This window comes from Poecilia formosa, unplaced genomic scaffold (assembly GCF_000485575.1).
Source record: "Poecilia formosa unplaced genomic scaffold, Poecilia_formosa-5.1.2 Scaffold570, whole genome shotgun sequence".
Classification (NCBI taxonomy): Eukaryota; Metazoa; Chordata; class Actinopteri; order Cyprinodontiformes; family Poeciliidae; genus Poecilia; species Poecilia formosa.
The window spans coordinates 288,989-299,290 of NW_006800509.1; the positions used below are offsets into that span (position 1 = coordinate 288,989).

The 10,302-nt window shown below is 39.0% G+C and overlaps 1 protein-coding gene across 3 annotated transcripts; it reads left to right on the top strand.

Moving 5' to 3' along the window:
* Positions 1 to 417: 417 nt before the first annotated feature.
* ampd1 (adenosine monophosphate deaminase 1 (isoform M)) lies at positions 418 to 10,134 on the top strand. Of its 3 annotated transcripts, none has more exons than XM_007540876.2 (13): positions 418 to 519; positions 3,002 to 3,010; positions 3,619 to 3,784; positions 3,919 to 4,051; positions 5,948 to 6,113; positions 6,444 to 6,663; positions 7,041 to 7,170; positions 7,421 to 7,615; positions 7,792 to 7,923; positions 9,018 to 9,181; positions 9,365 to 9,491; positions 9,637 to 9,800; positions 9,912 to 10,129. In XM_007540876.2, exons 1-13 carry the CDS (start codon positions 498 to 500, stop codon positions 10,057 to 10,059), a joined length of 1,776 nt encoding a protein of 591 aa, XP_007540938.1. In that variant the 5' UTR covers positions 418 to 497; the 3' UTR covers positions 10,060 to 10,129. The 3 variants fall into 3 exon arrangements, with proteins under 3 accessions (XP_007540938.1, XP_007540939.1, XP_016520810.1); XM_016665324.1 differs by having other exon boundaries at positions 458 to 519; positions 3,741 to 3,784; positions 9,912 to 10,120; XM_007540877.2 differs by lacking the exon at positions 3,002 to 3,010 and having other exon boundaries at positions 9,912 to 10,134.
* The last annotated feature ends 168 nt before the right edge of the window (positions 10,135 to 10,302 follow it).

Genomic DNA, 10,302 nt, shown 5'->3' on the forward strand with positions numbered 1-10,302 from the left:
CCCAAATAAACCATAATAAACAGATTTTTCAGATCAAAATTAAACAGTCACAAAAAATGAGACAATATTTTCTGAATTTCTCCTGGAAACTTCAGCAGGATTCGTCATCCTTTCTCTTTTTATTGGTCACCAAGGTGTTTTATGACCCTCCATTAAATATCAGCTGAGCACCAACCAATCAGCTTTACTGTCCCTTGCTGCTGTTAGGCTGTTATGTAACACGGACTGCCACACACACACACACACACACGCACACTCATCACTTTATGAAAACATTATGCCTGTCAGTGAACCTGGGTGCACACAGACACCCTAAAATAGATGGCAGCCCCCCCACCCCCTCTTACATGAAGGCACGTTCATGTGGGGCGCAGCGCGTCCTGCGGACACGTGAGACAGACTCGATTTAACGGAGCCGGCTCCACGCAGGGAGCTTCACTCCGGCGCACTGACCTCCTCTCCTTTCCACAGGAAGCGACTTCTGCAACGCCACCGCCATGCCCAAAGTCCAGGTGCCAGGTGAGTGTTGGCATAGCAACCGCAGGCTGTCATGACTGGAGGACTGAAGCTTTTCATGGCATTCTCTCAGGTGTTCCACAAAAGATGTGGTCATCATGCTGAACTTTTTGTTTTTATTTTGTATTTTAAAAAATAACCTGCAGGATGGAGAAACATTAGAAAACTTGAGAAAAGGCATCAGAATGAAATGCACAGAGTTGAGCAGAAGTAGAAGTATCTCTACTCTTATTTGAGTAACTTCACTGAATGAAGAACAAACTTGTTTTGACCAAAAATCCACCAGACACACACCTACAAGCTTCGTTAAAGTTTCATAAGTTTTACATTGAAAGAAATTTATCTGGAGAACTGTTTTCTTTTCCCTGATTTTGTCATTTGTCACTATGTTCTTTTATATTAATATTTTAATTTATTTCTTTTATATTAATTATTTCAATTTTGGTCATTAAAATACCTCAATGTACAAATAATTTTACATTCTGGTGAGTCTACTGATGTAATTTTAAAATATTAAATGTTTGATGTTTTGATCAATCAGGACCAGAGTAGATTTTTGACCAATTACTTTTTTTATTCATCAGTGCAGTCTTTGGATACTCTACCCACGTCAGTAAACACATCACATCTTTTAGCTTTTCATAGTAAATTCACATCCTCGCTGTCAACTTTATCTGCCAGTTCACTTTGTTTCTGATGCACTTCATTTCAAATTAAAGATTGATCTTGACTTGTAGCGAGTTCTTATCATTTATTGCTGCAACAGTCAGGGGGATTTGATAAAGCTATAATAAAGCAGAATATAGTAACTGCTTCAATATCACCTCTGAAGGTGCAGCAGGATGATGATAGAAGTGACTTGTCAGCTGAGATTCCTTGATTAATGCGGGATGAGCGCGGATCGAGTAGTTTTATACTTCTTATCTTGGCTCATCCAACCTCTTCTGATTTCTTTGGTTGTATCAGATCTGCAGCATGAAGAAGGTTAATTTTGAACCAGAGCTCTGATGGGAGCTAATAATAGGCTTGCCTTTACCAGGCAGGAGGCATCTGGCATGTAGTGTAATGTAATGTAGTAGTAGTTGGTGGAGAATGGGATTTAGTCTGATAGTTCTACAACAGTGTGGATCAAAACTCAAATCAAATCAAAGGTGAATGACCAAATAACACAAATCAGCCAGAAGCAAATAGCTTTTCTTCCAGAGCCAGCTCATGATATTAGAGATATGGCTCCCCACTCAGGGCGGCATGGTCATGTGGAATGGGGGCTGGCAACAATGTTACCTGTTAGGTTCACTAAAATAAACCCTCCTGCAGCCTTCTGTAAGACTGAACTTGGCATTTGATACACAGCAATTCAGGATAATGTCATACTGACATCATGCTAACATTATCGTCATGCTAAGGTCAAGCCACAGTCATGCTACAGTCATGCTAACATCATCCTAATAGCTTTCTGATTTTATGTGCCCATTTTATCTTATATTTATTTTCTATTTTTTTAAATAGTGTACTATTCTTGAGTTGGAGAAACAGAATTCCAATGTGCTTATACATCTGTGCAAATGGTAATAAATTCTATTCTATTCTACTCTTCATTTAATCACTTCTCATTCAAAATCTGAAATACTTACAGCAGCTGGATTAGTTTCCAGTAAACAAAGAGCTTTTCAAGCACAGCTGGAGATTTTTTTAAACCTTCAAAATAAACAAAAAAAGTCAAAACAAATGTATTCTTAATTATTTTATTTAGACCAAAAAATGAAAGCCACTTCATGCAAATGGTTGGAATTGTGATTGAAATATTCCACAACTACTGAAGGTTCACTAACATTTATGTTTTTACTTCTTCATATAACACAGAGGTCCCCCACTCATTTTCTGTTTAGTAAAAATTCACTTTGAAAAAGTTTATTTTATAAAAAAAAGTAATGAAAGCTTTGAACAGAAGAGGCCATATTTATGATAAATGAACTGAATGTGGAAACAGCACACCATTTTCAGAATGAACTGCTTTCAGGACATTCGCACAACAAACTCAAACTCAATCACAAGTTATTGACCTAAACAGTTGGAACAAGATTTTCACAAATGGTTCTTAAAGCATCTGTAAGTGCCTGTAAAATCTACAGCATATTTTTTCTAGTTCTTGTTTATTTGACTCAAAGTTGCTCTGCTGGGAAATCAGAAATCTTTTGCATGTGTTGTGAAAATGCAGTTACCATCTCTTTATGAATTCACTGATTTAACTCATGAAGAAGCTGTTGACTTCATAAGCCGTTTTCATGATCATCCTCACACTCCTAAACCCTCATCTAACCTCCAGTTTCCCATCATTTCTTACTGAAGTAGAACATCTATGATTCTTTAATTTTAATATGTGGTTGTTTACATGATTATAACATTTCTAACTGATGTATTTCTAACCCTCTCTTTTTGTGATTTTTATTTTGTTTGACGCAACTTTCCTGAACGGTACAATCAGTTCAACAGAGTAAGTATGGAAGTTCAAAAGCCAAGCATCATTTTCAGCTCCATGTTGGATTAGTCGTGTTGTTTTAGACTTTGTTGGCTGTAAAATAGGAGCATGTAACAACCAGACACTCGCCCTTCTTTCTAATATCATCTATCAATCAGACTCACTTCCAGAACTGTCCCTTTTTCTTTTTTATCTAGTCCTTGCAAGGAGTCAGGCCTTCTTGGTTTCCCAAACGTTCAAAAACTCTGGAGAACGATTGGTTTGACTGCTATGGTTACAAGAAAGTCTGACACCTTGAAAGCAAAGATACTTGCAAAAGAGGGTTAAACATACAAGTCTGGACTTGTGTGTTGAAGATATTAAGTCTATAGATCTGTTGTCAGAGTTGCAGATTTGTAGTGTTTGAGTCAGTCTTTGGTCATATCTATTCAACGCATGTTAAGAAGTCTGTATGCATCAGTTTAAATAAGCTTTACATGTGACCGTCATGTATATGGCTGTCATGTTTCTGCAAACTAGATTAGAAGTTGGTCCTGAATGTGGTTTGAGCAGAGCTGTCCAGTCCTGCATGGGGTCACGGACGATACATTTGAGTTAGTAAAAACGTTTGTCACGCCCGACAGAGACTGATGACAACATGAGGGCCTTTGCTGAGAAGGTCTTTGCATCAGAGACTAAAGACGAGCAGGTGCGAGATGAAATCTCGCTGTTTGATGTGGCTGAAGACTGTCCCATCCTTCACCAGGAGATGGCACACCACCTGCATGCTGATGATAATGCAGAGAAACGGTGAGACGGAGCACGCCGCAAAATAAAATAAAAATAAAAAAATCCAGATTTTTAAATTCAGGGTTAGCTCACATAGTTCAAAGTGTAAGAGTGAGCTCACTGAAGTGTTTGTGATGTTTGTCTCCGGCTAACAGCAAAAAGCTTCAGCGCAGCCGTACCATGGCCGCCCCCCAGGCAGCTGCTGCCCCGGTGTTGGTGGACACCCCCACCTATCTGGAGGTCCCTGACTTCCAGAGAGTGGCCATCGTTGGTGACTACGCTGCTGGGGTACAGTCTACTTCCTGGAACGAGCTGGAAGACTCGAAGCTCAACTACACTACATAAGCCTAAACTAGTGACTTATTGTGGCATACGTTTATTTTAATGAAAGTGGGGAAGGAGAAAAGTATTTATTATTTACTTTCAAAGTATTACAAATGAGGTTGGAATGCCGCTGTTACCATCATCCTAATCTTTAGCTTCCTCCACAGAGTCAGCTTCCAAAATATAAATATTACTACTAATATTAGTCAGAAGACAAATGTTAAATTCAAATCTGAAAATAAATCCAAATCTGGTAAGAGTAAAAAAAAATAAAACTTGGTGCCTTCGAGGTCGAAGGCCTTGAAGGCACCGTGATTTAGTACAGATTTGGATTTGACCAAATCTGTACTAAATCATGGTGGGTTTAAGAGGAAGTAGCCCCCCATCTAATTCTGCCCAGGGCCTCATAAAGCCTTGTTCTCCTCCAAGCTTTTTGACACAGCATACTCCCTAAATTCTTCAAGTCTGAACTTTTGTCGAGATGCCATTGTAATGAAGAAATGTTAATAGTCTGTTGCTGAATAACTGGTCTGATGAGTATTTTTATTACAGAGAAGTGTCAAAATATATGGCAAACTTAAAATTGGCAGTATGTTGATCACAGGTGTTGTTTTCACTTCCCTGATATTAAATTTCACTGACTGCATGTTTCAGTGAATGAGCGGCCATCACCAGAGGCCAGGGCCGGATCGGAGCTCAGGTTTCAGGGACATGAGTTTGGTATCTCCAGTTCGGGAAAGGAACGCTGTAGATGAGCTGGCTTATGTCTGCTGCAACTGCAAGTCTCCCAGTTAGCATGAACCCACCTACTCTAATAACAACACAAATTCTACATACAGACAGACATTTTGTAGGGTGTGTAGTTGTAGGTTTGATTCCACCTTACCCCTGTCACATGTCGCACACTGATCTGTGCACTGGTGTACAAATGTATGTGAATGTGGCTTTGACTGGTCAGTGTGACTGGAAAAGTTCAGTCTAGTTACCATTTTAAATAGAAAACATCTATGTGAAATTTGATAGATTATTTTACATCTTGTTACACTTTTTCAAAGGGGCAATATTATGTATTTTCCAGGTACATAGGACCATTTTATAACACAGTCAAATAACTATATTACCTTCAGTTGTTATAAAAATGCTGTACATATCAAACATGACAAAAGAAATTTGACTTTGTAATTTAAAACATTGAAATTGGGCTGCTGTCTCTTTAAAAACTCCTGCTCTTTCTGAAGCTCCGCTTTCAGAAAGTCATCATGACATGGCTCCTCTATTAACCCTTTAATAACATTTTCACAAGTGTTGCTCTGAGGAATAGCTCCTATAATTAACTCAGCAGGTGGAGCTAATTGCTGTTGGCTAGTCTGAAGGAGCTGAATGGGGAAGGGGAGCTCTGTGAGGCATTGGAAACTGCAGCTCTGAAGAGGAGCTTTGTCCTCAAAGGCGGGGCTAGGTCCACCCAGGCATTTTCAGCAGCTGCGTGGTTGCCATGGAGATTATAGGAATTCTCAAACATTCATGAAAGAATCAAGGCAACTCCATCAGTATGTTTTTGATGACATACTGATAGAGTATGTCATAGATGTTGAGCTGTAACACGACGTACAGCTCAACAAAGTAAATTTTTCTGATCCTTACATGCATAAATCAAATTTATTCAAGATAATACCAGCCAGCAAAACTGGAAGTATTTACTCTCCTTTGAAAAACTGGGCCAGCTGGATATGTCAGACCTCAGACCTTCTATATTTTTATTCATAAACTAGTTCAGTTGGCCTTTCAGATGAGGTCAACTCTAAAAAATGTTTTTAATAAACATGTACTGTATATTTTGTCTGTTTTTTCTCTTCTGAGCAGGTGACCATGGATGACTTTGAATCGTCTTGTAAGGGTCTGTACCGTGCTTTAACCATCAGGGAGAAATACATGAGGCTAGCCTATCAGCACTTTCCCAGAACAGCCTCCCAGTTCCTCCGTCAGATAGAGGGAAACACGTTCAAAGTTGAAGATGAGGTGCAGCCAGGTGAGAAGACAGAAAGACTAGTATTGTGATTTTATCTAAAACAGACAAGCAGGCTGTGCTGTGGTGGTGCAGGGGTTAAGCACAACCCATGTATGGAGGCCTTAGTCCTTGACTCAGCCTTCACAGGTTTGATTCCTGGCCTGGCGGACCTTTGCTGCATGTCTTTCCCCATCTCTCATTACCAACTTTCCTGTCAATTAACTATCAAATAAAGGCCACTAGAGCCAATAAAACCTTAAAAGAAAAAGAAGCAGACAAGCATCATCCACAAAACAAGATTTATTCTTTGACTTAATGGCTTTTCTTTCTACCAAATCGTTGAATCCTCAGTCTTCAATGCTCCTCCAAAAGATGGGGAGGACCCTTTGGGCACCTCAGATCTGCCAGAGAATCTTGGCTATGTGGCTCGTATGAAGGACGGCCTCATGTATGTGTACAACGACGCTGCAGCTGCTGACAAGCATCAACCCAAGGACCTGCCTCATCCAGACTACAGCACCTTCATTGATGACATGAACTTCCTCATTGCGCTGATTGCTCAGGGCCCAACGTGAGTCCATTCTGAAACGTCTACTTAACTTTCACTCTCTAAACGTTATGAAAACTATAATTTCTCTTGAACTAGAAGTGATTGACAGTGCAAACCACCAAACGCTGTCCAATAAAACAATGTTGTATAAGAAGGAGGATAAATGTCAATCCATGCTAAACACATGGGTTTTTAGCATGGGTTAACATGCTAAAAACCCTGCCTCAGTGATGTTCTACCTGATGTGTTTTTATTCAGATTTGTTCTTAAGTAAATCTTTTGATCAGAAGATTGTCGGATTTACGTCTACTCACCATTTACAAAAACTCTTTGCTGTATCGCCCATAAATAGAGTTTAATTTCTTAGAATTTTCTACATGCTTGTATTTATTTTGCAGGAAGACTTACACTCACAGGCGTCTGAAGTTCCTCATGTCCAAGTTCAATGTGCATGAGATGTTGAACGAGATGGAGGAGCTGAAGGAGCTGAAGATGAACCCCCACAGGGATTTCTACAACTGCAGGAAGGTACTGCAACAATTTCTGCAAACACAGACTACTATGAACGATTATAGACTAACACAAAACATAACGCGTAATAATTAATTAAACATTAAATTACCTGTAGGTTATAAAAAACAGTTAAAAGGGATAATATTGAAAACATGAGGAAAGCTGTTACTCAAACTGTTCCTCTGCTGTGGCTCCCTCTAGTGACCACATTCAAGAATTACACCAAGCGAAACCGTTATAATCTGTTATTGCCGTGGTGTTTCAGGTGGACACCCACATCCATGCTGCTGCCTGCATGAACCAGAAGCATCTGCTGCGCTTCATCAAAAGGTCTTACCGTGTGGATGCTGACCGGGTGGTGCACAACCTTAAAGGGAGGGAGGTCACCATGAGGGAGCTGTTTGAGTCCCTCAATCTGCATCCATACGACCTCACCGTGGACTCTTTGGACGTGCATGCTGTAAGTTCCTTTTAGGAATAGATCGCATCAATTGGATGTTAAAATATACCGTTTAAAAAATTTAAAAGGTCAAATTAACATGAATGAGTGCGTACTTAATATATAAAAAATATTCAACATCTACAGACTGTTAGAAAAAAATGTATGAAATGTGTTTATGAACTTTTTTTCTGAAGGGGAGACAAACATTCCAACGTTTCGATAAGTTCAATGCTAAGTACAACCCTGTAGGAGCCAGCGAGCTGCGGGACCTCTACCTGAAGACCGAAAATCACATCAGTGGCGAATATTTTGCCACTATTATTAAGGTCTGCTCGTACAAACTTAATTCTGGAATGCAATGAGTACTGTTTTAAAATGCATTTATATTGATTTTTACAGGACAAAAGTGTAAAGGAAGCTCTCACAGAAAATATCCTATAGTTGTAAATGCAAACATATCTGTAAGTTTTCATTTGAGCATTGTAGCTTATCATGTTATGATATTGATAGCATAAATACCGATGTATCAATGTAGCTAGCCAATGCTAGCTACATTGATGTGCTAGCATTGGATGTGCAAATAAACTAATGTTACCATATGCTAAAGACGCCCGTTATTGTGCTATAATCGTAGTTTACAGTGTAAATATTTTTCCCTGAAGCACCAAAGTTAGCCAACATCTAAATTGAGCATAATAGGACATGTTTTAAATCAAAGGTACTTTTTTTTATTATCCAAAGCTACTTTTTTACAGCTACTGTTTGCTAACATGCAATTATCATAATTTCAACTAATTAGCATAAGAATGAATCCTAGCATTTTACCAAAATTAGGTCTAGTGGATTAAATTAGTAATTTTTGTTAGTTGTTAATGTTTCGTTAGTAAATTATTAGGGATTGGTGCAATTTTAGATTATGACAGTTTACATAGTGCTGCTAGGAGAATAGTCAGAGTTAGCTTATCTTACCAAACATGCTAAAGTTAGCACTTGTTAGCATTTTAAGATAATGATGGCATATAAGTTCCTACAGTGTTTATCAACAGCATTTTATTGTATTAGTTACCAGTCTGAATCAAGCATTAAAACCATTTAGAGATTCTCTTTTTTAGGATGTGGTCCTTTTGGTTTAGTTAGCCGAAGGTATCAAATGAGGCCTAAAAGGAGTATCTGCAGATAGGTTGTTTTATCAAGCTACTGTAATTCTGTTTAAGCAGAATTAGGTTTTGACAGTGAAATCCGTAGCACTTCATTAGTTAAAAAGATTCAGGAAACCTGAAAAGTGGCATTATTGTTACATACACATGTAAAATAATAACTATGTGAAATTTCAAGAACTAAATTAAAAAAGTGTCAATTCATTATGATGCATATAGTCTTGAAATATGTTGAGCTTTATCTGACCTTGATCTGACTACAGGAAGTAGCCAGTGACCTGGAGGAAGCCAAGTACCAGTATGCTGAGCCCCGTCTGTCTATCTATGGTTGTAATCCTAATGAGTGGGGTAAACTCTCCAGTTGGTTTGTAAAGCACAGAGTCTTCTCCCCCAACCTCAAATGGATGATTCAAGTCCCCAGAATCTAGTAAGTTTTCATAATTTTATAGAATGACCGCCTCTGTAGCATTTTTAACGTACATTTTTCCTGTTTTGGATACGTTTAAAGTTATCTAAAACCCTGAACCTATTTTGTATGTAATAAACTCTGTAATGCTGATAGTGGTCCAGAAGGGTAAATGATGTTCTTTTTCTGTTGTTTCAACCTCAGTGACATCTTCAGAGGCAGGAACTTTGTACCACACTTTGGCAAAATGTTGGAGAACATTTTCCTTCCCGTGTTTCAGACCACCATTGATCCACAGTCCAACCCAGAGCTCAGCATCTTCCTTAAGCACGTGAGTCAAGATGAAAATCTAAATATTAAGACAGATCTTAGGAAATTATTATTTTGAAAACACTCTAAATAACGAGATAAAGATTGCCCTAAAATGAAACGTTAGTATTGTATTGAAGGTAAGCTGTTTTCCTCTTGTTGTGCAGGTGACAGGATTTGACAGTGTGGACGATGAGTCCAAACACAGTGGCCACATGTTCTCCACAAAAAGTCCAAAACCAGAAGAGTGGGACATTGTCAAGAACCCCTCCTACACTTATTATATCTACTACATGTATGCCAACATTGCTGTTCTTAACCAGCTGCGTAGGTCAGTATCTTTGCTTTCAAGCACAATTCATCTGACTCTTGAAGTAAAGCTCATGTTGGCTGTATCTTTGGGGATGTTTTTCTGTTTACATGCTTCCTTCTTGCTCTTTAGACAGAGAGGATTGAACACGTTCACATTCAGGCCGCACTGTGGTGAGGCTGGAGCCATCACCCACTTACTGGCAGCCTTTATGACTGCGGACAACATCTCTCATGGTCTTAACCTTAAAAAGGTCAGTCAGGAAACATTTTTTCAGTAAGTGCCATCTCTTCTGCCAACCTTTTGTCAGGAAGGTGTGAAAGGAAGAGACTATTTTTTTAAGGTTTTGTTGGTTCTAGTGGCCTTTATTTGAAAGTAGTTTGACAGGAAAGAAAAAGAAGACATGCAGCAAATGTCACCAGACTGGGAATTAAACCTGCAACCACCGGCATGAGGACTAAGGCCTCAATACATGGGTTGTGCTTTGCCCCTGCGCCACCATAGCCCCAGGAAGAGACTATTT

What these genes read in the sequence shown, in the direction of transcription:
- ampd1 (XM_007540876.2), top strand. Translation starts at nt 498, where the DNA reads ATGCCCAAAGTCCAGGTGCCAG. An exon ending in GATGATAATGCAGAGAAACG is followed by an intron (nt 3,785 to 3,918) that starts GTGAGACGGAGC and finishes TCCGGCTAACAG; the next exon opens with CAAAAAGCTTCAGCGCAGCC. An exon ending in ATTCAAGTCCCCAGAATCTA is followed by an intron (nt 9,182 to 9,364) that starts GTAAGTTTTCAT and finishes TTTCAACCTCAG; the next exon opens with TGACATCTTCAGAGGCAGGA.